Source organism: Cygnus atratus, chromosome 3 (genome assembly GCF_013377495.2).
Source record: "Cygnus atratus isolate AKBS03 ecotype Queensland, Australia chromosome 3, CAtr_DNAZoo_HiC_assembly, whole genome shotgun sequence".
In the NCBI taxonomy this organism is placed as follows: Eukaryota; Metazoa; Chordata; class Aves; order Anseriformes; family Anatidae; genus Cygnus; species Cygnus atratus.
Window position 1 is genome coordinate 68,227,780 of NC_066364.1, and position 25,669 is coordinate 68,253,448.

At 42.7% G+C, this 25,669-nt stretch overlaps 1 protein-coding gene across 4 annotated transcripts in view; it reads right to left on the bottom strand.

Annotated features, from left to right (window-relative positions):
- Positions 1–24,797, bottom strand: part of AKAP12 (A-kinase anchoring protein 12) — a 30,380-nt gene extending 5,583 nt beyond the window's left edge. The window contains exons 1-3 of one of the 4 annotated variants that reach the window (XM_035538957.2): positions 24,467–24,797; positions 14,862–15,048; positions 123–3,916 (exon numbers count right to left, since the gene is read on the bottom strand). In XM_035538957.2, coding sequence (XP_035394850.1) covers positions 123–3,916; positions 14,862–15,048; positions 24,467–24,568 — 4,083 coding nt within the window. In that variant the 5' untranslated portion in view covers positions 24,569–24,797. Of the gene's footprint in view, positions 1–122; positions 3,917–12,449; positions 12,752–14,861; positions 15,049–24,466 lie in introns of those variants that run through there. The other 3 variants (XM_035538960.2, XM_035538958.2, XM_035538959.2) reach the window with 3 other exon arrangements.
- Positions 24,798–25,669: the final 872 nt, after the last annotated feature.

The window sequence follows — 25,669 nt, forward strand, 5'->3', positions numbered from 1 at the left end:
GCTGCACAAGGAAGGTCTTTGACAGGACTATTGCCACAACCTGGCTCTAAATCAAGTATAGTAGTTAACACTTGCTGATTTTTCCTTTGACAGATCAACCTTTGTATCTCATGAATACTTACTGCAGCCTGGACTTCTGGAATAAATTCGTCTTTCATCTCATCCACTGTTAACTCTGTTAGTGGCAGTTTCTCTTGTTCTGAAGGCTCCTGCTTTGCTAATGGCTCTTCCTCGGGAGTGACTGTTTTGCTGTCTTGTGATGAAGGTTCCTCAACTGTCCTCTGCATTTCAGATATTTCTTGGTCTTCTACAACTTCTTCACATGCCTGCCACTGCCTTTCATCTCTCAATACATCCACATTTTCATATCCTTCTGTACTTTCTTTCATTGCAGTAGATATTTCACTTCTTTCTGAACCTTCATGTCCTCTCTCTTCAATTTTATCTCTGCCCTGAATGCTCTCTGCACTTTCCATGGGCTGGACATCATCCTCTGTGTGTTCTGCTCTTTTCAAGGACTGATCAAGCAAAACTGTTTCCTGACCTGCAACTTTCCCATCTTTAGCATCATCTTTCACTTCTGACTCAATTTCTTGCACTTTTGTAACTACAGTTGGTGTCATGGTTCTTTCACTAACCAGCTGTGCTACTTCTGACGATTTTACTCTTTCAGCAACTTCGTGAAGAACTTTTTGCGTCTGCTTCTCTAATTCTTTCAAATTTTGTTCAGTGGCTTCTACTTCTTGTACTGGTGTAACTTCTTCCGTAGTATCTGGGGTTTCCAACAACTGTGAAACAGCAGAAACCATCTCAGTTGTCTCCTCAGCAAAGGATACTTCCATTGTTTCCTCAGCACAGGAAGCTTCAGTTGTCTCCTCCAGAGCCGTCACTGCCTCTGAGGTTAACGCTAACTCACTTGCTGCAGTATCATCACTTAGATCCTTTCTCATCTCTGGCACTGTCTTAGCAACTACCACTGCTTGTTCTACAACAACTTCTGATTCAAATGCTTTCTCAGTTTCTTTCTCTTCCTCTTCTGCCTGCTCAATGCACTCTGTCAGAGCAGCAGATATCCACGATGGTGACCTTTCTTCAATACTGGTAACGGCTCTTTCCCCTTCCACAACAGTAACAGTGACTGCATGTACCAGCCCTTCACTGGGTTGCTTAACTCCTAGGGTGTCTTCTAATTTTTCTGCTCCTTCTTCCTCTGAGGTTTGTTTTTTCATTGCTTCAGCATCTTTCACTTTCTGGGCTTCAATTTTCTCTTGCTCTGCTGCTTCATATTCAGACAAAGGAACAACAGCTGGAATATCTGAATCTTCCTCAGTTGTTTCTGCCATGTCTTCTCTTGCTTGTTTAAGATGAGTTGGTTCTGGCTTTCCATCTGACTTTTTCTTCCTACGGCCAGGCATAAGTTTTCTAAATGGAACCCATGATTCATCTTTTCCAGGCTCACCATCCGATGTTGAATGTTCCAGGCTAGATCCCACAACAGAGTCTTCAGTTCTCTCTTCCATTCTGGTTTTGGATTTCCTTCTTGGAGTGACTAACCTTTTAAATGACTCCCATGTTGAAATACCTTCACCTTCAGATGGGCTTCCAGCTTGTTCTGGAGAGGAATTCCCTTGTCCTTGATCACTCTCCTGAGAACTAGTAAGAATTACATCTGTTGCTGTTTCTTTGCTCTGTCCAGATTCTTCTATTTTTTGGCCGTCTTGACCAAATTTATGCTCAGCTTCTTCATCAGATGATGATGATTTCCTGGCTCTTTTCTTTGAAGAACCTACACATATAAAGGCTTCCCAAGACACAGAGGTGTCAACCTTTCTTTTGGGCTCTTCTGTGACTTTCTCTGTTTTCTGGTCCATCCCATTTTCTTTTAACTCTACCTGATTTTCTTCAGCTGCATTTTCAGTTGCAGACACTGCAGCACTTTTTGTCTTATCAATTTCTTCTTCTTTGTCACTTTCAGAAGGTCTTCTGACACGTTTCTTGGGAGTCACCATCTTTTTAAATGATGCCCATGGAGTAACACTTTCTCTTTTTCTCTCCACATCTGAAACTGCAGCATCTTCATTTTCAGAGACCTGCATTCCATCTACGGATTTTTCCAAAGAAGGAATTTCATTCAGCTCCTCAGGAGAAGAAGCAGAACTCTCCACCTTTTGTTCTTCCGGGCTATCTGGGGAATCTGATAACTGTTGAGTTAGTTCTCCCTGTTCCCCTAACTTAGATTCTTCTCTTTTGCCTTTATGCTTCTTTCCAGACAGTTTTTTTAATCCAGTACCCGTAAAGAGTTTCTTTAAAGGACTGCCTTGTAGTTTATTTTTTTCTTGAGAAGAGAGAAGTTCAGCTTCATTTGTGATACCCTCTGGAGGCCTCTTTCCTGCTGCTTCTTCAGGAGTTATTTCTGTGGTTATTTCACCTGGTTTGGTACTATCAGTCATAACTACACCAATTTTGCCTTGTAGCCCTTCATCAGTGGGTTTGACTGATCGTTGATCATCCACGGTATCAAATGACTGTTCAGAAGTAGAAAAGGACTTTGATCCAGCAGCCTCCAGAGTCAGTTCTGTCTCGTGTCCTTTGCTTGCCGCCTTCTCTATGGTTTTATCATGAGCTTCTCCTTGTGCCTCTAACTTTTCAGTGACATCATCTGTTGTGGGTGAAATTTTCAATTCTGCTTTCTCTGATTTTTCATCAAGCATTTCTTTCACCAGTGGCACAGGTTTACTTCCTTCTATTTCTTCAGACTTTTTAAACTCTTCACTAGAGATTTCAGTTGCCAATGAAGATCCTGCTTCAAGTTTATCTTCAGAGGATATTTCAGTTCTGTCACTTATTTCACACTTCTCTGTTGACTCCAGATTTGCTCCTACAGGTAGGACTTCCGAGGATGCCTTCAATTCTCCATTCACACTGTCTGTGATTACAGGGATTGTTATTAGTGGTTTCTCTGTCACTTCACTTTCTGTCTCTCCTTCTTCAGTTTTTTCTTCCTTTTTACCAATATTTTCTGTGACTTCTACCAATTTACCTTCTTGATCATCTTCAGCTTTTTCCTCCTCTGCACTTGCTGTAGCAACAGTTGTCACTACATCCTGCTCATCACGCTCTAGTAGCTTTTCCTTCTCACTTGCATCAACTCCTATGGCTGTTTCAGTCTTAGACTCTTGCTTTTCATCTTCTGTTTGTTCTTTCTCGTGTGTTTCAATGGTTACTGCTGTCACACTCTTCTCTTCAACTTGCTTCTCAGACTCAGATTTCTCCTTTTTGCTGGTTTCAGTTGTTAATGCTGCCCCCTCTTTTTCTTGCTCTTCTTCTTTTGTAGGAGATGGTTGTTCATCTTCTTTGGGCTTCCTAAAACTCTTCTTTTTTCTAAATCCAGCCAATCCCTGAGAAAAAAATTTTCTTAATGGTGATGCAGTATCATTGGCTAAAGCAGATGACTGAGAACTAATCTCATTTGCTTCTGGTGTTTTAGGAGATTCATCCTCCGTTTTTTCATTTATCAGTGCATCTTTGGCATTGTCTTCTGCAGAGGGTGCATCTTCAGGCATCACTGTTTCTTCTGAGCTGACTTCTTTTTGATCATCAGCTCCTTCAGTGACTTGTGTTTCCTTTTTTACAGTAAGCAGCTGAACTGGTTCTGATTTTCCTGTCTTCTCTTTCTTCACTGTGAATCTGAATCCAACAAATTTAAAAACCTTTTTAAAGCCCAGATCATATGACGGTGGCTCAGATGCTTGTTCAAGGTCTTCTGCATCTTCTTCCAAAGATGGCAACTGTTTAACTATATGAGTATCCTCTTTCTCAGCATCTACACCATCTTTGGTGCTTGAGTCAGATGGACTTGCCTCCATAGTTTGGGTGTCTTCCTTCAGAATTACACCGGAATGTTCTGTTTGTTCAACTGTTTAAAAAAAAAAAAAAAGGAAAAAATGGAAAAAAAAAAGTTAATCTCCTTCTTGATTTAATGTTATATTATACCTTTAGGTACATATGTATGCTATTTTTCTACAGTTTTATCAAGCTTTCCTAAACATACATGTTCCATTATCTGCAATCCTCTGTTAAAATTTTTAAGGGCTAGTTTTTTTGATCTAAGATCTAAGATTCCTTTCTCACTTCATTGTATATATCCTTTAAAAGTTTATTTGCAAATGCACCTTTAGAACTCATTCTCTTTCTCTCTTTTGCAGTATTTTTCTTCTTTCGGAATTTAACACAAACTTAAGAGGCAAAAAATTAATTTCTCTCCAATCAATACTCGAAGAACGTAAAGAACAACATGTGCAATTATTTCTGAAGTAAAGCTCAGAATCCTTTCCAGGTAGAAGGAAACCTAGAGGGGTGGGAGCGGTGGAGAAATGTTGACTTAAAATTACAACAAGAAAATGAAAGCTCATTTTACAGCTCTGTCCCAAAAGAATGGTAAGATGTTAAAATGCCCATGGGAAATTCCCTATTTTTCTGAAAACTTGTAAAGCCCAGAACAGTTACATTACAACATATTTGTTTTAAAGATGGTGAATCTTGGAATTCTCCCATACATCACATCACCGCAATTGCCAGACAGAAACCTCATCCACAGCAATTCCACACCGCCTGAAAATAACAAAGTTGTTACTACGCAAGCAGGTAAAATTCAACCCTCCAGTTCTCACACGTCTGCGTTTGCATTGCCACTTTCTTGAGCGCTGTTTGAGTTTTTCCTTCAGGACACTGGCAGCCAGCCTCTCAGTCTTGCTGGGACAATTTAAGCATTATCACTCCCTCTAGCCATGAGCTGCCTAAATTCACAGACTAGCATATAAATTAATCCCCCTGAAATAGAGCAGTTAAAAAGCCAGCACACATCCATTTTAAAGCACAAAACCGTAAGCTGTACATACCCCCAGAAATGTAACATGTTCTTACAAATTATTAAGAAATTATTGTAATAAGCCTAAATGCAAGTTTAACATTTTTTTGAAAGAATTTTGGACAAAAAAAAATAATCCAATGTTAAGTGGCAACATCTTGGGAGAAGGCAATGCCCTCATCTTTAAGTTGTATACGTGTTACTTTGATGCCCAAGGGCATGCAGGAGACAGCTTTCAAAAGTACATGCATCAGTGCATTCCCAAAAGTGAACTTGTTTTTATTTGAACCATCTTCAAGTTGGATCTAACTGCAGTAAGCCTTCCTTTGCCAGGGCCTGGACCAGCTGAGCTCCAGAAGTCCCTTCCAGTTTAGATGCTTCCCTGCCTCTCCTGCCTCTGTTTGCTTACGACTTCTTTAGAAAGAACTGCATCTTTATTAGAGTATACACAACATGCCCTAGGGTAAGGCTGAAACACGACTAAATAACAAGTAAAACTAAATCTACGAGTACATTGGCTTCTAATAGCTACGTAGAGGGCAAATTATGTTTATATTCACTATCAGCAGCCTACTGGTTGTTACTTCTCAATTGACATAAGCAAAGCTTTTTTTTTTCCTCCTTATCTAGCTGTTTAAAATTACTTTAATTGTTAACTCTTAATTCTCTTAGAAGTCTGACCTCTGATAACACCCTAGCTCCCTGAACTTTTCAAACAATGATAGAAATGTTCAAATTGAGTAATCTGTGCCTGAGCCAGGTAAGAAGAAATATATATATATTTGAAGAAGCAAGGATTATTACTCCATTGGTAATAAACCTCTTGCAAACATCAGTACAGTCCACAAGCAAAAATAACTCACTGTAAGAACACTTCAGTCGTTGGCAGGATAGGGAAGGGAAATAAGGTTCTAAGCACAGCTCGAAGCAGCAACAACACATTTGAACTCACTTTTCATTTTAAGATAGTTAACAAAGGAAGAAAACACGTTGTGTTTATTTTCCTAATGTTCTTGGACTCTTATGAATCAAACATTATGGAGTTGCACACTAAAACTACGTAATGATAAAGCCAAGGAACCACTTTGCTATCTGTGTTCGCTTATTCTTAGGTCCAGAAAGAAGTGCATTGTCATTGCCATCAAACCATGTAATTTAACAGGAAGCTTATCATGGCTCAATAGAAATTCATAAAGTCAGTGGCATTTCTTCAAACGCTGGGGTACATATCACATTTTAAATATATTTAGTAACAGGCATATTTTAGATCTTTAGAGATACACACATATAGATACACATATAGAGAGATAAAGGGGCATCTGTAGATATATACATATATGTATATTTGTTTATATTTATATACATATAATGTATCTATGACAACAAAGCTTGTACATACTGCTGTTTTCAATACAGCAACATATTAATTCCTCTTTTTTTCCTGGTGATATTTCTTCCCTTTGTCTATGTTACAAGCTTTTTTTGTTTGTTTGTATGTTTGTTTTTTCCCTGGGTCAACCAGCTATGAAATTAAACACTTGTCATTTAATGTTAAATACAGATTTGTTCATAAACCAAAGCTCTTACTATCTCCTATGGAAAAAAGGTCTGTAGAGCCTCCCTCCTATTACTCCTCAATCCTGCACTAATGCCAGCACGCTTCCTCTCACATCTGGGACGCTCTGTCTCCATCTGACATGACTCAGATAAAGGTAGAGCAAAAACCAGGGCTGCGAGCCAGCCAGGAATGCTGGCTCTATGCGGGACAGAGGAGAAGCAGAAAAGGCAGCGGGAGGAGAGGAGAGGTAAAAAGGCAGTCATGGATCACTGTAGGCAACTGCTGAGCAAAGACATCTTTGTAAGGGTTCTCCTCTCCTCTTGCAAGCACTCCTGGGGAAGGCATATTTACTATTTTGGAAAAAAAAAAAGTTTCAAAAAACAGTTTATAGTTGCAGTTTAGGCTGCATTTCTTTTTGTTTTCCTTTTGTTAATTCCTAGAACACAAGTTTAATGTTTAAGAGGAGTTTCAGAGGTTTACATGTAAACTGGTTTACTGTAAGAGGGGAATGATACAGAATGTGAATGAGTGAGTTATTTCTGAAGACCGAGATAAGGCATAAGACTAGTTTATGAAGGCATCTCTTCATACTCATGATAAGCAGTCAGGATTTTTGCTTATGAATGCATTAATTTACAAATAGAATAACATACTAGGACAAAGACTAGATATCTGTTAAAAGCTTTGCAGGCAAAAAGAGCTAAAAAACTACTACAAAAGCTGCAGGTCCAGTTAGTATATAGTAAGATGGCAAATGGAATCAGAAGAATAAAGAGGACACAGAAGTTTAGAGGCACAGGAGTAAACTTTTAAAAACTCTTAAAGTAGGTTGACAGCAAGTAGATCTCCCTTGCGGGTCCAGCAAACATGCCACCTTGCAATACTTTATTAAAGAAACTGCAAAAGGTAAAAAAAAGACCTAAAGAAAAGTGAATTTTTATATTTTTAATACCAGTCAGAAAAGCTGCAGCTATGCTACACACATCACTTCTGCATCACTCCCTCGTAGCACACGCAGTGGGTATTGCGCCCACAAGGTAACACAGAGCCTGGATGCCAGCTGCCAGGTGACATGCTGCTGTTGTTCCCAGTCTCTGCTTCACCTGCTTCCTTCTGCTCTTTCCCATTGAAATCACTGCACCAGCCCCTTTCAACCAAGTCCATTTCCAATGCCCTTCCTCAGTGCTGAGCAGGGTGATGCCATTCCGGACAGCTGCCTCGCATGCTGCCACTGCTTGGTGACAAGCTGCAGCGTGATGCATACCCAAGCGATGCTTCTGCAAGGTGACAAAGGGTACTTCTCTATCCCATGGGCACGTAGTAAACAGAAGACCTGAGAAGCCAACTGTACATGCTGAACTTGCTCTTTCTTTGGCAGTTGGATTCTTCAATGACGTTTTTATTAATGACATTCTTGGTGCTCAAACATTTCAGGGCACTTCTGAATGCAAAACAAACAATGAGTAACTCCATTTGGAAGTTACTCACACAAGGTATTGTTCAGAGCACTGCAGCACATCACTGCCACAGGTATTTTGGCAGAGCACCTAGCTCTTTGTGAATGAATTTATTGAATTTGAAAGTATCTTTCAGAAACGCGGGAGATCTTCATCAAAATACTTCTTTTAATAGAAAAAAAACCTAGTAAAACACTTATGGACGCAGTTTCTTCAGGTCTGTCCTGGGGTAGAGCTGCATGAGCTACTGGCTCACAAAGAAAAACAGTGCAATAAAGCTATATCCAGAGGCAATGATAAAAAAAATCATAGGTCATATCATAACATTGATCCACTTCGCTATTTAAATCCACTGTGGCTAAGAGCTAGAGCTGAAATTCCACTTTAACTACTTACGTACCAGTCAAACTTTCAAATATTTTAAAATTGAATCAAGGTGCCATTTGTGTTTTTAACCACTACAAGTGGTCTCTTTTATCCCAAAGGAAACATATGATATTGAAGGCCTTGTATAATGAGAAGTGCTTGGTCCCTACCCCCCGTCCCCCAAATTTCTTTAGGTAGCTTAGTCCATAGTGAGAATTTATTTGCATTTTTATGAGAAGTATACTGATCAGACGTTGGAAAATTAATGTTCTCAGACTACTTCCTAACTCGTTCCATTCAAAATGAAATGAATTTATAGCACTTCTGTTTTAGCAGGCTGAGAGCCACTGTGGCAGTGTGACTTCACTGCTCCCACCATCTCGCCTCTCTCCAGAAGTGCAAACGTGTTCCTCTGCTGGTAGCTGCCAGAGGGAAAAGCAGCTCTGACTGCAAGAGTTAAATCCGCAGCACTTCATGTGCTCGCAGTCAACCATGTCAACATCTGGAGCTGGTTGACTTCTCCCCCTAAGGATTTGCAGTGCTGTGCTGGATTTTTTCCATGAATTCCCTGCATTCTAAATCTATCAGATGGATGTCACACACACCCTGCGCCCCGTGTTTCAAACCCAACTGGCCACTGAGAGACTCCAGAGGACTTTTTCACGTTGTTGTTTTGTTTTCTTTTATTTGATGTTTAAGTATTCGAGGCCAGACCCTGCCTGTAGTCACATACACAATATCTTTGGTAGGCTTGCTTAAGCACGAAGGAAAACTGAAGCCACAGAGCCGAGGGGTGATTTCAGAATCATTTGCCTCCATTGTACCTGGGAATTTGCCACAAATACAACTAGAGCAGTAGGTGTTCTGCACAAAAGCTCACGTGGCAGTGATACAGGAGAACGTAATTTAAAGAAGAATTTGAACCGAGTGTCCTTGATATTTCATGCTTAACACCAAGCTTTCATTCATTAAATGCATTTTTCCTTAATGGCACAATTCTTCTAATTATTAGTAGAAATATTTGAAGACAAGAACTGATACAAATGGAGAAGCAGTAATTAAAATACGTGGTTTGAAACAACAACAGCTACAGAAAACCTACCCTAATCAGGTTTATTTGGAACAAGTTATCTATTGGGGATTATTAGCGAAATTGAATACCTGAACAACAACGAAAAGCAAGCTGTGCTTTTGGGTTTTCATCACAGTGTGCAAGAATCGAACATTATTCCTCAATTCCTTCGACCTCAAATTTCAGGTGATGAATTTCAGTAAATCAAACAAAAAAGCCACCCCCTCCCCCATCCCCAACAGTAACAGAATTAAGCAGGAGTATGTCCAGGTGGTACATTTCTAACAAAGGTGGGGATTTTGTTGTTGCTTTTAACTACACAGTTTAACGTACCAAAATCTGTACAACTGCTGCTTCTTGACAATATTTCAGATTCTTGCTTCCTTTCCCTACTATTCATGATATTTGTTTCTGCTTCTATGTATAAATATTTCTCCAATGGAAAGCACACACTCCTTCCCTCCCGATTCTATTCGCTCAATTATTTCTAAGGACTGACTCACGGTGTTAATTGTGGGGAAAGGTTTCTTTCTGAAAGATTAAATAAAAAAGAAGGATTTACAAAGATTTCACATAAATTTCACAGTGCATAATTGCAATTCATGAGCTTTCTAATCCTATTCTTCTGTCAAAGCATTAACAAGTCCCCTTAAATTCAGTCTTCAGTCCTCTGGTACTTGGGATGCAACCAAAGAGTTAAGTCTTAAGTTTTCACATACTTTTGTGTCTCTTTTAAAAAAAGAGAAAGAAGGAAAAAGTTGCAAAACAGCTGTAATTTTTCATGGCTTAGGACTCCTTCAGAAAGCAAAAATAATGTCCCCAAAAAGGACATCACACATAACCTCATACGAAAGAAACCAAACGAAAGCATGATCATTTCCGCTGCGATGCTAAAACATTCCTCATAAACCTTTTATTTTTAGAAGTTCATGCTTTAGCTGTACTTGTCTGCTCCAACCTAGAGACTAAGTTCTCAGATTCCAGCGTGGGATGTTATAAATTTCATTCATTCAAGATTAAGATATTTCTTCGTTCAGTTCAATGTTTCAAAAAACAGCACTAAGTTCAAAAAACAGTAGTTAAGATTCTACAAAATTGTGTTTTTTTTTTTTTTTTAAAAAAAGGTCATTAAGTGTGGCTTGGATATACAGTTACTGTATTTACAGATTCTTCATTAAACGAACTCACAATAATAAACTGCTCTCAAACTAGTCCAGCTGTTCTGCCTGTGAACCAGACCAGCACGCTGCAAATATTTATGAAATTTCATGGTTATCCATACCATCCGTGTCTCATGTTCTGCGACTTTGTTTTGCTTTTTAAAATAGAATGTATTCACTAAACCTAAGACAGATGCACTGGGGTATTTGAGAAAAATAGCTGCTCTGCTAAGAGCAAGGAAGGGATAAGCAACATGGCTTAGTAGTTGTTGTGACATTTTTGAGAGCCCCTAATGACTAATGAAAATGCACAATGGGAAACAGATTGGAAGTTTTCTTTGTCAAAGCATCTGCATAAAGGATGACACACACAAACAAAGGAGTTTTAGCTTTAGCTATGCTAATCAGACAAATGATACCTTAATACACTCCCACTTACCAATAAGGAAACACACTCTGTCCCTTCAAAGAATGATAACGCATACCATGAGCTAGATGCACTTCTTGCAAAGTATACTACAGAAGCAGTTGTGCTACAGTGAAAAATCTAAGTTTCCACAAGAATTATTTAATAAAGAAAACCTCAGATGATCAAACTGTGCAACCCTATGAAGAAATTGCTTTTGAAAAACAGTTTAACCTTTAAATACTAACAATAAAAGGAAATAAAAAAATACAGAACCCTTGAGGAAAGAGACTCAGCATGTGATAAGCTCATTAAACATCAAGTTTAATGAAAACCCTATTGTAAACAGCAGTAGGATATCTCCTCCCCTACTAACTGATTCAAATCACGTACAGTCCTCCCCAGGGTCAGCTCCAAATGGAGCTGGACTTCTGCAGGCTTTGTTGTCAGTATGGATTGTAACACTAGATTACTTTGCATGAATAAGCCCCCACTATTTGGGGAATTGGATCACTAATGCCAGCAAATAAGATAAAAGCAAACAAACAAATATTCATACAAGGCGATAAAAAAAGATTTACTAAATTACAAGAGACACATCATCAGTCTGAGGGAAGTTCTGATGCAAATTAGTTACCTTTACGGAAAACTAAGCTTTTGGTTTTTTTTAAGTACAAAAATTGTAGTACCACTTTGCTTCCAGATAAAGACAAAAGCTTATGTAAAAGCAGTAGCACGAGATTTTTTCCTTTTAGCTTTTCACTCCTGCAAATAGTATTATCTTTTCAGAAAGCCCAATTAGTTTATGGTGTTAGCTCAAACACGTCAGTGGCTCGTGCACTACTTTCTTAAACAAGATGCACAGAGTCCTACATATACAACATCAAGATTTTGATATCCCTGGCTGTAATCGTACTGGGATCCACACACCCACCCCCATGCCACGGTGTTAATCTCCTCTGGATTTTTGCTTCATTATAATTAATAAAAAAGAATAACAGCTTAACTTCTCTCATGCAAGTATTTTTTACTATACCTAAATGATGCTTACTTCTCCATTTCCTCACTTTTGACTGTATTTAGCCTGTAAGATATTTTACTGCATTATGCTATTTTTTCTTAAGAAATAAAAAGCATTGTAACTCTTGATTGTTGCTGCTCAATTTCAGACCCTTTGTCACAGTCCAATACTGCAGAAAAAAAAGTAAGCGTCCTCTAGTTTATAAAAGTCTTGTATTACAAGTGCCACTTCAAACATGCAATTGAAGTGAAAAGAAGTTTTAAAATTTCAGCAGCCTTCACTGTGAAATGGTTCTCATTTTGATAAAATATTTAAGGCAGACCTTTTAACTCCAACTACGCCGCCAGGAAATCTATCGAAAGTAAAACAATACTTCTGAGAGCCCAAGGAGCGTTCCAGCATGCACACCACAGCTCGCCCCACCCCAGCAAGTCATAAAACCACTGCAACACAAAGTCACCAGATGTCACACACGCAAAGCCAGGCACTAACCAGCAGAAAGGGGGGAAAAAGGAAAAAAAAAGAAAGAGGAATGTGCTTACGTTTTAGCAATGCCACACTGCCTTACCCGTGATTGTTATGGTCCCCAGCATTTTTAAATTACACTAATAATAAGAAACTTCCTTCTCACAGTATGAGGTTCCTGATATTTATTCGTCTGGAGCAGCCTGAGCATGGGGAGCGTGCAGCAGAGCAGCCTCTTGCCTCAATGAGAGCACGCGAAGCCTCGTCCGTCTGATGAGAAAGGCAGATTGAAGCCGTGCTTCCACAGCCTCTCTTACTTGGCAGCTGCTCTTGGTGGACCATTCCCTCCTCAGCTGTTTGCTGCACAACTAAGGGAGCAAAAAGCAACTTGGGGGTGGGCTGGGCGCACGTGATGCGCCATAAGGACCTGGATCCCTCCCCTCATCTGCTCCAGCACCAATTGCTGGCTACCAGACCTCATGCGAGGCTCTGGAAGTGTTCGCAGGCTGCAGAAATGCAGTTTAACTATTCTCTTTCCATCGCTTCACTGCTGGTAATTAAAATAATTACACTTTGAAGTATTTGTCTGGATACCTTTCAATTCAAGCACTTTTTTCCTCCTTAAGAGAGGAAACGCCAGCTTTGCAGTAAGAAATAATCACTTTTAAAACAGACTGCTTCATTCCCAACTTTTTAAATGGTTTTGAAGCAACCACGAGACATCCAGACCAAGCTGATATCTCAATATGTGCTTGTTAATATCCCTAGGTAATTTAGTCCTCATAATCAAAAAAGCTTATTAAACCCTTTTGTTTATCCATAGCGAATCATTTGCTGCTTTGCATATTGACAGTCACTTTTGGGTGGGTAACACGAAGAACTGTAGAGCTACGATGATTTATTTCCTTGGATGGAGAGATTTCTCCTCATGGAGCATTTAAAAGATACCATCCCCACCCTTTTTCACCTGCCTAAAGGACATGTGGACCAGACACTGAAAGGTCCAGAGGATTGATATGAACAATGATGGATATCTAAATGTCATTTTCACTTGAAGAACTAGCTTTTCAGTGCTTTACCAGACAGTTTTTGTCTTCTGGATGGTGTGATTTTCTGCTACTGCTACCAGAAAATATATGCTGTATTGCCGTAAAGGTGTTTTTTTTTTTTTTTTTAATAAAAAATAAAAGATACTTTAAGATCGAACCTTGATTTTTGATTGAAGGCTTGGTTCCACTGACAATAGTGAGATAAATCCCAAATAAACAGCAACATCATGCAACAACATGAGGGAGATTAAAGAAAGTAAAGCCTTTTGGGGCAATCTATTCAAGTACGAATTCCTAATACTATCCATATTCATAAAGCATCACACGTTTTGTCACCTATAGTCATCTACATCTAATGGAGCTTCTCACCTCTTCTTCTTTATATGCCTTAAGAACACAATTCCAATACAACCAAAGCTACAACCCATAATTATTCAACAAAGATTACTTTGATTGTTAAGTTGAAATCCACGCCCTTTTAAAGACCTCTTCTATTACTTGATTCAGAAGCTGAATGCCAACACAAAATCTACTTCAAAACATCAGGTATTTTCTCCTCCTTTGTGACTTTGTTGAGTATCCTCTCTCATACCTATCCTCTCAAGAGTAAAGCTTTAAAGGGGAACCAGTGAAAGACAAAACATGTCACATCACAGTTTTACAGCATTCCTCTACCAACGCCAAGGAGGTCAGCCTGCTGCTAGGCCTCTGCAGCCAATGCCGCCCAGGGCCAGGAAGGGGCAGGAGCAAGAGGCTGGTGAGGACAGGGCCCCTGTGAGAAAGATTTGGGGGGAGAGTCGGGGGGTGGGTGTCAAAATGCAAGTCTGATTAAAAGCAGTTTGAAAGAGAGCTTTAAGCAAAACCAAGCCAAGGGATTAGCAGCCTGTCCCTTCCTCCTGACAGTTCAAATGGTTCCTGGGCACCCTGTTCGAGATGGCCCTGCTCAAGCAGGAGGTTGGACCAGGTGACCTCCAGAGGGCCCTGCCAACCTCAGCCAGTCTGTGATTAATATTAATATCATTAATGAATATAATAGGATTTCTACCCTATGAAAGAAGGGATATGCCTATGCAGCATAAACTCCTAACACAAGAAGAAAAAATTGAGCTGTTACCTCAGGTGAATGCTCGAGCAACTGGTAGCAAGCAAGCAGAGGCACTGCAGGCTCCCACTAAGGAAAAGGAAGCACCTCAAAGGCAGAAAGGATAGCATCCTGTAGCACTGATAGCATCAGCCCCAACTCGTTTGTTGTCTAAAATCTTCTATAAAGAAAATGCATCCCAATAAAACACCCTAGAAGAAGCACTTGAGCAACCAACAGATAACCTGAGAAACTCTCCATTCACACTGAGATGGCCAGCTGAGTCCCATTTCAACTTCTCATCCTGCTCAGCACCCAGACCTCTAAGATCAGTCCGTTGAACCCAGATTTTTACTTACCATCTGTTACAAGGGCCTCTGCTTGCTGTCCAGGAGGTTCCTGGATTGGTGAAGCCATCTCTGGCTGCTGCCCATTCAGCTCCTGAGGCGTTGTGACAGCTCCTGGCTGCTGGGGCTCCTGTGGTGGGGCATCAAGCTCCAAGTTGTCTTCATTAACATCAGGTACTGGTAAACCCGCATCTAAAACCTGGGCAGCCAAGTATTGGATGAAGGATGGTAGCAGAGGAGAAAGATGAAGAAAGAAAAGTAACATCAGTACCAGGTCAGCCTTTTTTGCACAGAACATTGTTCTTTTGTTCTCATTCCACTTATATATGTGCAAGCATTTGGGGAAGTAATTACTTCTGTGCAGCATCGCTCCTTCTCGAGGTTATTAACTTTAATAAATCAAAGTACTTCTGTGAGGAAAAAAATACACAATATAATCTGGGACTATTTATTGTACTCTTCTGCTGCATGAGATGCATGGATGAAGAAAGTTTTTACAGACAATGGCCTATAACCTTGTGTAAAAATACATTTCTAGCATTCCTTCTAGCATGAAGGAAAGCTTCAGGATAACGTGAAAAATATCTTTCCATTAGCTAGATTCATTCTTCAAAGTGTCTGGCACAATTGCTCCTGTATGTGCTGGAATCCTGTCTACATTTTGGCCTTTGGTATGGCTCCTCTGCTGACATGCTTATCTTGTGATCATAAACAGTACAATTGCAAAGAAAATTAACTATTTGGGACAGAAAGCCGAACATGTACACATAAATCCCATGAGGAAATTTAATGAAACTAGGATTAAAACTAGAGTTTTGGGGCCTCAGTTATTAGGTAGAGCTTATTCTTACAGGGGAAAAAGAAGTTTGCAATACTTTGGGACTCCTCACTATAACATTTGAAACTTTTTTCCTAGATGTGCCAATAGGAGGGAAAAAAACTCTCAGCTTCTACATTTGATACATTTTAATCACTTCCAGAATTTCTATAGGCTTGCCATATAACAAGGGAGATACTTTTAAAATAAAATGTACTTCCAGAAGTATGAAATGTTGTGGTCATAAGAAAAGCTTCCTTACACTTTTATTTGTTTAATTGACTAGCTTTCCAACTGATCACATTCCCTTCCAACAGAAGCTGCTTCAACTAATTAACCACATCTCAAATCTCTGCTCCTGAAGTGCAAGTTTAAAGTTCCTCTGGTGGAACAGCAGACCTTAATTACATATCATTTTCTTATTACTCAGCTGTATTCCCAAAATGCTGGCATTGAAGACCTGTTAATTATATGAAGGAACCACAGATGCATCCCATTTTCCAATGTAATGCAACATCCAAACGCTTGAAGCACCAAACTGGGATCAGAAAGATGACACACTTGATGAGTATCTTCCAAAAAGCCGCTAAAACAAGCTTCTGAATGGGCAGACCTATTTATTTATTTTTATTAGCAATTAGCCTGCTGCAGTGGAATTCCAAATCAACATGCGAAGTGCCAGGCAAAAGGCTTTTCCTCTTATCCTTCAACTACCTATTCACATGCCAGGTCAGATCTGAGGAAAGCACTGCACCTACTTCCACAGGCAAAGGAGTCTGCATTAGGGTTCCCAATCTCCAGTTCAGAAGCCCTTAATTAAGCCAAATTGTTTCCACCTGGCGTTACTGCACTCCTCAAAGCTGCCTTTCACAGCCACATAATCCACCTCACGAAAAAGGACACCATTCTGCTCTACTGCCAATACCACAGATGGAATAATCTGGCTTCAGAGTTTTCACATGCTGAGACCAGATATTAAATAGAAGAAATACGGAATGGCTCAACACTCAGATTGTGCTCCCACTTCTCACATCATCCTTTTCATAAATCTAAAACACAGGAACTCAGAAGAAATAAAAATGCCACAGAACTGAACAAAGGGATGTAAAATCTGAGTCGCTCTTCTGCGATTGCACACGGGATTAATTGAATAGTAACAGCCAAAGACTAATAACAAATAGACACAGAAAATAACAGACTTTTTTTTTTAAAAGTACTTTGAGATTCTTCATTACAAACTTATTAAAGGACTTTTCCTTTAATACATATAATACATTTTAGTCATTCATTCTTTTAAGAAGACTGTTAGCCCTGCAAACACAGGAACAACCTTAGTTTACTGGCTCTAATGGCACTTAGCTAACCATCCACGGATGGTTATTTTGAGGTGACACCCTCAGAATTAGCACCAACAACTCTTTGAACTCACAAGAAAGGCAACAGCACTGAATATTTTAGCACTCCTCACCTTGTTCAAAAAACTTCCTTCCCTTTCTTTTCAAACTTCCTCCAGTCAAACCATTTTAAAGCTAGAGTCATATTGACAAATGTACTTAGATAGACATATACTTAAAATCTACCATTTGTGTAAGTCCCTAAGTACATGAATAGACACAATCTATGGACTCCGTAAGGATGATGTGGTATAAAGGAACTAGGTACCCCAATGCAGTGCCACTTGTCTCCTCCTTAAATTGATCCCTCCGTGTAACAAGGAAATATTAATTATTACCATAGCTAACATTTCCCCAGCCTTGAATTTATTCTACAGTCACAATTCATTCAGGAAAACAGAGACTATGTATTAACCCAAAGATATATAACCAAAATCCAGAAATCACTGAATCAGTGACTAAAGCAGATTATGCTTTCGATCTGTAAATGCTATGATACTTCCCAGTGTGAAGAACAGAAGGAAATGTAAGAACATTGCTAGATGTAAGACTAGAAGCTGTTTTTACTATCAGCTGGTAGAATTATAACCAGTATTTACTCTGTCCATAAATTCAGTTTAGAAAGCAGGACACATGATTCAAAACCAAGAAAGCTGTAAATATATGAAAAACTCAGTATTTTCAAATTTGACCAGATCTGCAGTACAGCCCAGCCCTTCCAGGGAACAGTGACTGTTTTAGACCAATCTCTAGGACAGGAGTTTGATGTGATTCTTGGCCACAGGAAGGCAAATTTAAATTTTCACATCAAGTGTTCTACTTTAAATAATTGAATAGATTATCAAAACCAATAAAGTATTTTTTCACAAATTAAAACGCATACAAAGGAGAATAAAATATGCGTCTTCAGGGGCTGGGGCATTTGTAACATGAAGGGATACAACAGCATAGTTTTAAAACAGAGAACTTTTTTCTTTTTAAGAAAGTTTGCTCAGGCTTTTTATGCGGGTCATTGCAGTCTGTCCCACTGCATTAGTTTGTGAAAGAAACTAATTTCAATTTTCACTCACATTAACTGCTTCATTTCTCTGAAGGGATCTGAACCAGAGTTTAGACCAATTATGTCCAATTTATTCAGCTGTTCTTAATTCCATTGAGAATAATTATAAAGCTTAGACAAATATGAAGTCAAAGTTTAGAGAGATGGGTGAAAATCTTAAAGACAAAAAATTAACAATATTGGGAGTCTCATTATTTAGCTCTGTGTTTATCTACAGGTAATGAGACATTATTCTTGGTGCATTTATCAGTATTTATCAGGTTTCTGTGGCATTCACTCATATCTCTCTCCTTGGGTTATGAATTAACTTATGAATGTGTTGTCTCATAAATGCAGGAGAAACTGAAAAGACTTGGTTATCCAGTTCACTGGTCCTTCAGCTTGATCATTCTCAAAACAAAAGACCATCAGTGATGTAACACTTCTGCTCCTGTCATGCCACCGCCATAAATCATGCAAGCAATTTTTAAAGACTTGCCTCATACCCACCGCAAAGGTGGAAGCCAAGTGCTGGTACGCAGCTAATGAGACTAAAATGCATACTGCTTGTTGCCCATGCCTACAGTGGCTTCTGCTCCATTTGTTGGGTAGTGTTGAGCCCAACCGTTAGACTTCAGTAAATGCATACACCATTATAAACGTATAAAGAAAGATAAAGAACCACACGAGATGTGGATTAACAGAAGGCCCCTGACCGCTTGTTGTACGTTTGAGCATGCTTCATACGCTCATTCACTATTCACCACGGGGCTAGCAGTACCCAGCTTCTTCCCCCACCACGGATCACCGTCATTCCCAACATTCCTTGTACCAGACCCAAATCATTCCAAGGATTCCTCATACCGGGCCCAAATGCACCAGGGTTAATTTTGCCTCATTCTGTTAATCCCACTACACTGATTCTACGTGAGATTACTGAAATAGCCAGATCCAGCTGTCTGAACAACTGAGCAAACTAACGTAAACGTCTCTAATATTTTTTCTGAAGTTGGATTTCAAAACTTTGGGAAGCTTAGAGCACTGTTGGTCAGCTCAGGAGGTCAGCTCCTTACACACACTGCATCATTAAAAAGATCTTCAAACAGCAACATTAAAAAAAAAACACAAGTGAATTTAGGTCATCCTAGTTCTTTGTTCACAGCAGTTCGTCTTGGTTTGCATTAGCTAAGGACTAGAGGTTCATGGGACGTTACAAATTCCAGGTGGAGATACAGAATAAGGCCTTCTGTCAAGGCACGTAAGAACATACTTAGTTTCAGTATCTTTTGTCTGGGTAATGTCTCCTGCAGACAAAGTCAAGAGCCTTCTCCTTACCTTTTATTCCCTTGGATCAAGCCTCTTCTCTCCTAACTGTCTTAGTTGTGACATCTCCTTATGGATGACTAACCTTGAAATCCACTTGGCTAAAACGAAGCCTGGTTTTTATTCCCAAACCGTCACCATGATCTTTTTGCAAGTTGCGAAATGCTCCTCCCAGCCTGCCATTCAGGTCCGTACCCTAAGCTGGAACCAACGTGAGCTCCTTCCTCGGTCTCATCTCTCAGCTCTCTCTGCATAGCAATCCTAGGACACCACCACGACACGGTCAGAAGGACAGAGCACAAAGCAGGTTACTCTTGTTTCAGTAACTAAACACATGGCTTGCATTTCCAACCAGAGTGACTTTCAAAGGCCGCATTGCTCCTCACTGCATCTCTTTAGCTTCTCTGTCACATCAAACACAAGCTAATTGCCTTCCCTGGCCTTCAAAGTGCCTGGACACTCCCTCTACCACCTCCCTCTTATCTCCTAGATGATTAGAGGGCTATTTCACACTTTCAGTGGATCCATGGCATCAATTTCCACTGTGCATTTTTTCAATTAAGCGCCTTTATGCTTTCTCCCAAGCCACTCCACAGGCATGGGCTGAACTCCAAACATCACCACACAACGACACGAGACTGTCTTCCTTCCAGGTCTGAAGAGGACTCGGAAGGAATCAGCCCCCGCTGTACCGGGAGCACCCTGCAGCCTCACCCACACCATTCAGACCAAAGGCTTCAAACTCAAGTGCTTTTTAACCAGGGCTCTTAGAGATGCTGTTTAGGGACTTTCCTCTGGTACTTGATTAAGCTGAGTTTTACCACATCGCTAACATACGACTTGCTTGTATTTGCAGGCTGACTCAGCCCCGTCACCAGCACACAGTTGTTTAAACAGCAGATGTAAGTTTGTCACAGCTGTTATTTGTCATGCATTCAGACAATAAGACATTCTGACATCTCAGCTGGTAACCTCTTTAGAAGAGACAGTTCCAAATATTTACTGTCTCGCAGACACTTGCTCTCATTACAAGGCAGGTAGCGTAATCAAGTTACTACTCAGAAATAGGAATTATCCAGAAAACACGGCTTGAATGATCACTGCTCTTGAGCCGGGGCCCTTGCATGGGAGCAAGCCAGGAATTCACCACACAAAGTTTTAAAGTCATCAGAATTCCCGCAGAAGGCTATCTTTGCCAAACCTCTATTTTGCTGCAAGAATAGCTTGTTGCTCTGCCAGGCTTTTTTTTTTTTCTTCCCCTGCATCCTACCTTTAAAAGTTTCCCCACGTAGTGGCAGGTAGCTGTTCCTACACAGCTCTCTGCTTTCTCAGCAGGGCCACAAAAAGGTACCTGTATTGAAACTGGTGCCCTGAACTTCTAAGACAAAAACAGGGTGGATCACACTTGCTCTGGCTCAGATGTTCGTAGCATGACACAGCTTTCCTCTCACAGACCCTGCAGCTTGCAGTCGGTTCCCTCCCCACAGGGCCCCAGAGGGCACTGCTCCAAGGGGCAGCAGGCCAGCACCTCTTCCCAGTCCCTCTTTTGAATCTCAGCATCAGAATGGGAGGTTGGGTGAGAGGGGCATCACTGTTATGGACAGAGATGAGCACACAAGGTGAAGATGACAGCGCTGATCTAGCCATTCGCTGCCACCCAGAGAGGTATCACCCAGGTCTGGCCTGCTCCCTCCACCCACTGCACCTTGATAAATTGGCAGAGATCAGTCTTGCCAAAGCAGCTGAACAGCTTCCTATGGGGTTAACTCGCTGAATGAGCTTGCTGAGTGCCAGAAGCAGCCCGGAGAAGCTGCAGGCACCCAGGCTGGAGAGGAGGCAGAAGCACAGGACCCATACCAGCAGACATCTCAAAGCTTTTGCTAGCCTGGGACAGCTGAGGTTTGTCTGCTCTCTCTAAAGAGATCCTGCTCCTACTTTTAGCACTATTATTATTGAAATCTGTTAACTCCTTCTCAGACCAAGCTTCAGTCCTCAGTGTTACTCAGAACAGAGTGGCAGGGAGACCTCAGCCATGGTCTACCAGCTCACTGCCACTGGTGTGGCAATGTTTTCATTTCCCCTCCTGCCTGCCACAGGTGCTTGCCTTGGCCTGGCTCTAGGTCTCACCTGGGCATTGTATGAGGCAAATGAATCCATCAAGGAACTGGCCCAGCATAGAGACTGGCCTGAAGAGTTAGTGAGTTTGCTTGGCTTATGGAAACGTAAGGTGAGCACCAGGCACAGCACAAGGTGGGGCTGTATCATATGGGACAAGGCAGGAAAGAGGGACAGGGGAGGAAGAAAGGGATGGGAAGAAGTATTGCTGCCGAAACAGTCAGGAAATATCTAGATCAGATCAGCCCTCTGTGGGACCACACCCTGCCCACAGATTTCAGCAGGACGTTAGATGTTGATTCACAGGTAGGATGGATTTGGTTCAGACACAGGGAGGGGTTAATACCTCCAGCTATGTCCCATTCCCTGCAGAGGGGGCTTCCCACAGCAGGGTGGCTACGCACGATAAGGATCTGTTACAGCAAGCAAAAAACAAGAAACCACACCACCAATTTCAAGTCCCACTAAGATGCTGGGCTGGAAACCCTGGAGCTGCTGCATGTATAAATCAGCAACAACCTGTGAAAGGATGGGGGTGAACACCTGAGGTCCTAACTCCTAGAGCCTATGTTTAAGCTGCAGTGCTTCCAAGACAACATGCCCAAGGCTCCCAAGCATCTCTAGCACTGCAGCCCAAGTGCTTAACAGGGCATCTGACATCTCCTGGGCTGCAGCAGTGAGAAACAGTTTCTGGACCCCCCTTCCAGTAACTAGGACACCTCAGGAACTGGTATCTGGCCAAAGAGTCACAGGGGAATAACGACATGACTTGAAGACTGTAAATTTGGTCTTTCTGGAAGAAAAAGCAAACAGGTTTTCATCTTGTACAAAATACAACTGTTACAAAAGAAACTTGATTAAATATTTTGCGGAATTTTAAGTGACTAAGAAGTACAACTGCTGAGATTTTACATTATACATTAGAATAGTTGCCTAGACAATTAGTCTGTAATTGACTTGCCAAGGCTCACTCACATTAGACTACACTCAAGCCAGTTTTCAGAGTTTTTCTTCTAAAAGAGAGGGTAGTGATCAGCATTTTAATTTGAAAACCATAAGAAAGATTACCATCCTTTAAAACGGCCCTATTGCATATTCTGCAAACACATTAGCTCATTGACAGATCTCTCCAGGGGCATAGCATGATCTGGTGATTTTCAAATTCAAAGGGCTAACTATGAAAAATTACGTCTCAATTCTGCATGAAGCTCTCTCACTGGAGTAAGAACAGATTAAGTGAGATACAAAAAAAAATAGCAGGGCTAAAGTTCATTAAGCTTCCTTTTTATTTAATGTAATGGACGACAAAAATGTCTGTTTCAGAAAAGCAGCAGTAATACAACTCTAACAGCCGTGAAATGCAAAAAGAACTTCCCCATCTTTAACCAGTTCGACTTAAATAATAAAATTTCATTATTCGAAAGCATGTTTCCTAAAGAGCGGAAGATATAAACCACAGCATTAAAAACAATAATAGTCTGTAGTTGAGAAGAGCATCGGCGGTGTTCTCTTTTTTTGTCTTGGTTCCCATAACTGGATAAACATGGCTATGAACATTATGTCCCTTCTTGAAAGTCACATTATCTTCATTTTAAAACAATCGTGGTAACCAAATGCTTGCCCTCTGTAAATTCACTGCCGTCTAGATTTCAGCATCTGAATTCTAGAACGGCTCAACGTAACTGCTAAATATTTTGTTAACCAACGCCAATCCCTTATGCTTATTTGGTTAAAAAGAAAATAAAATAAATCTCAGTTAATTTAAAGTTCATTCTCAATGCGGTTTTCAAATCTGTCAAAACACGCACAAGGAGGTCTAGGGGATGCCAGGAACTATGGGAAATTCAACTTGAAAGTTAAATCTGAACCACAAGGTCAAAGAAACAAAGTCATAACCAGTTCTCAAGCTCTAACAACACCCACACGCCAGCTTACAGAAACTTCTGAGTGGCCGTGCTCCGGGGACCCAAACTCCGAGCAGCCTGGGTATAACGTCGCATTATTCCCCCCCCCCCCCCCCCCCAACAAACCAACGTCTGACCCCACGGCGATGCTGTGTAAACACGCCGGTGGACATAACCTCCCTTTCAGTCCCAGAATCCCCTAAACACGCCTGTTCCAGAAGGATAAATGGGTTCATTCATAATCTATTTTTAACCCCCAGACATGTTTTAAAAGAATTTCTTTCAATTCTTTCGGCGGCTCCGTTTAAAATAGCGCGTACCCAGCCCCCAGCCCCCCCTTTAGGGGCTGCCCCCCGCTCCGCCCGCCCCGGTGCGCCGCGGCACCGGCGAGCACCCAAGGCAGGCAGAGCCACCGCCCGCGGCCGTGCCTCCAGCCCCGGGGGGGCTACGGAGATGCCCGGGGGAGGGTCGGGAGAAGGGGGGGGGGGGGGGACGGGACCCCCCAGGCTGGAGGCCAGCGGGACAAACTTGGGGCAGCGCGGAGAGGGCTCCGCGCTGCAGCCCCCGCGGGCGGGCTGGGCTGGGCTGTGCCTCGACGCGCCTCCCACCGCACCCTCGGGAGAGATGGGGGGGGGGGGAGGAGAAAAAAGGAAAAATTAAGAAATATTAACAACAACAGAAAAAAAAAAAAAAAGGCTGCGGAGCGCAGCGGCTGCGGAGCGCCGGGTACCGCCGCAGCCAGCCCTGCTGGCGCAGCCCCTGCCCTCTCCCCCCGGCTGGGCGCGGCCCCGCTCCCCCCGCAGCCCCCGCAGCCACACACAAAAGCGGCGCCCCCCGCCCTCGCCCCCGGCCCCCGCCGCCCGTTTTATGACTGCGGCGCTGCCCGTGGCGCAGTCCCGGCCCGGAGCCCCCCCGCCGGCCGCGGCAGGTGCCCGAGGGGCCGCAGGAAACTTTCCCCGCACCGGGGGAGCTGCCACCGCCCGTCTCCCCCCCAACCCCCCGTCCCCGGCCGCCCCCTGCCTTACCTTGGCGGTCTCCGCCGCCGCTTCCCCCGCCGGCGGTGGGGGACTGCCGGGGGTCCCGGCGGCGCCGTCGCCCCCCGGCTCGGTGGAGCTGCCGGCGCCCATGGCGCTGCCCCGCGACCGGGCCGGGCCGAGCGGCGGGAGGGGGCTCGGGGGGCGGCGGCGGCGCAGCCGGGAATGAAGGAGCCCGGCTGTCCGCGAACTCCTTTAGGGAGCGAGGGGAGGGAGGGAAAAGGGAGGAAAAAAAAAAAAAAGGAGAGGGAGGAAAATCACCTCCGCCCCTGGTCCCCCCGCCCGTCTGCCTCTTGCTCCATCACATGAGCAGAGCCCCAGACACGCCTTGCAGCATCGAGCCGGGCTGATAAGGAGCGCTGGGGGGGGCAGCGCCCTGCCCGCCGCCGCCCCGCCGCCGGGGTCCGGCCCCTCTCTCCCGGGCACCGCCGGGGCCGCTCGGGGCGGGGGCGACCCCCGGCCCTCGGCGGCCGCCCCGCGGCGCTGACTCAGCGCTTCTGGCCCCCCGCCCGCACCGGGACCGCACCGGGACCGGCACCGAGCCGCCGCCCACGGGGGGCGCCGGGCCCCCGCCCGGCCGCGCTGCCCCGCACCCCCGGGGGGCTCCTGCCCGCCCCCGGGGACCCCCAGGCCGGCGGCGCCCTGGGCTCGATCGCCGCCGTGCCGGGCCTTGTGCGGGAAGCCGGGGGCGCATCCTGGCTGCAGCCGATGCAAAACGAGCGGGGTCCTGTGCCTCAGGCCGCCTCGGGGTGGGGGGAGATAAAAACAACAAAAAAACGTGTTTTTTTTTTTCTTTTTTTTTTTCTTCTTTTTTTCCTCAGGTATTAATTCATGCCAGAATACACGGCATGCAAAGCAAGCGATGCAGTAGTCTCTCTCCTGACCCGACACAGGAGCAGGACCAACACGTATGTAGGAATACTCTGGTCCAAAAGCATCCCCCGGGAAATGACACACACTAAAGCACACCAACCACTATGCGCCAAATGGATCCACGCACTTGAAATCCGCCCATCCTCTGTGGGGTTCGTAGTTCAAATCAATATCAGGTACTCAACAGCCATATACAATTTCCCTTAGAACATTTAAAACAATCCTCGCTCATCAAAACACTGCTTCATTCAGGGAAAAAAAATAAAAAAGAAATAATTATCTTAAAAAAATCCATTCTACAAATTGTCTGATCTCTGCACG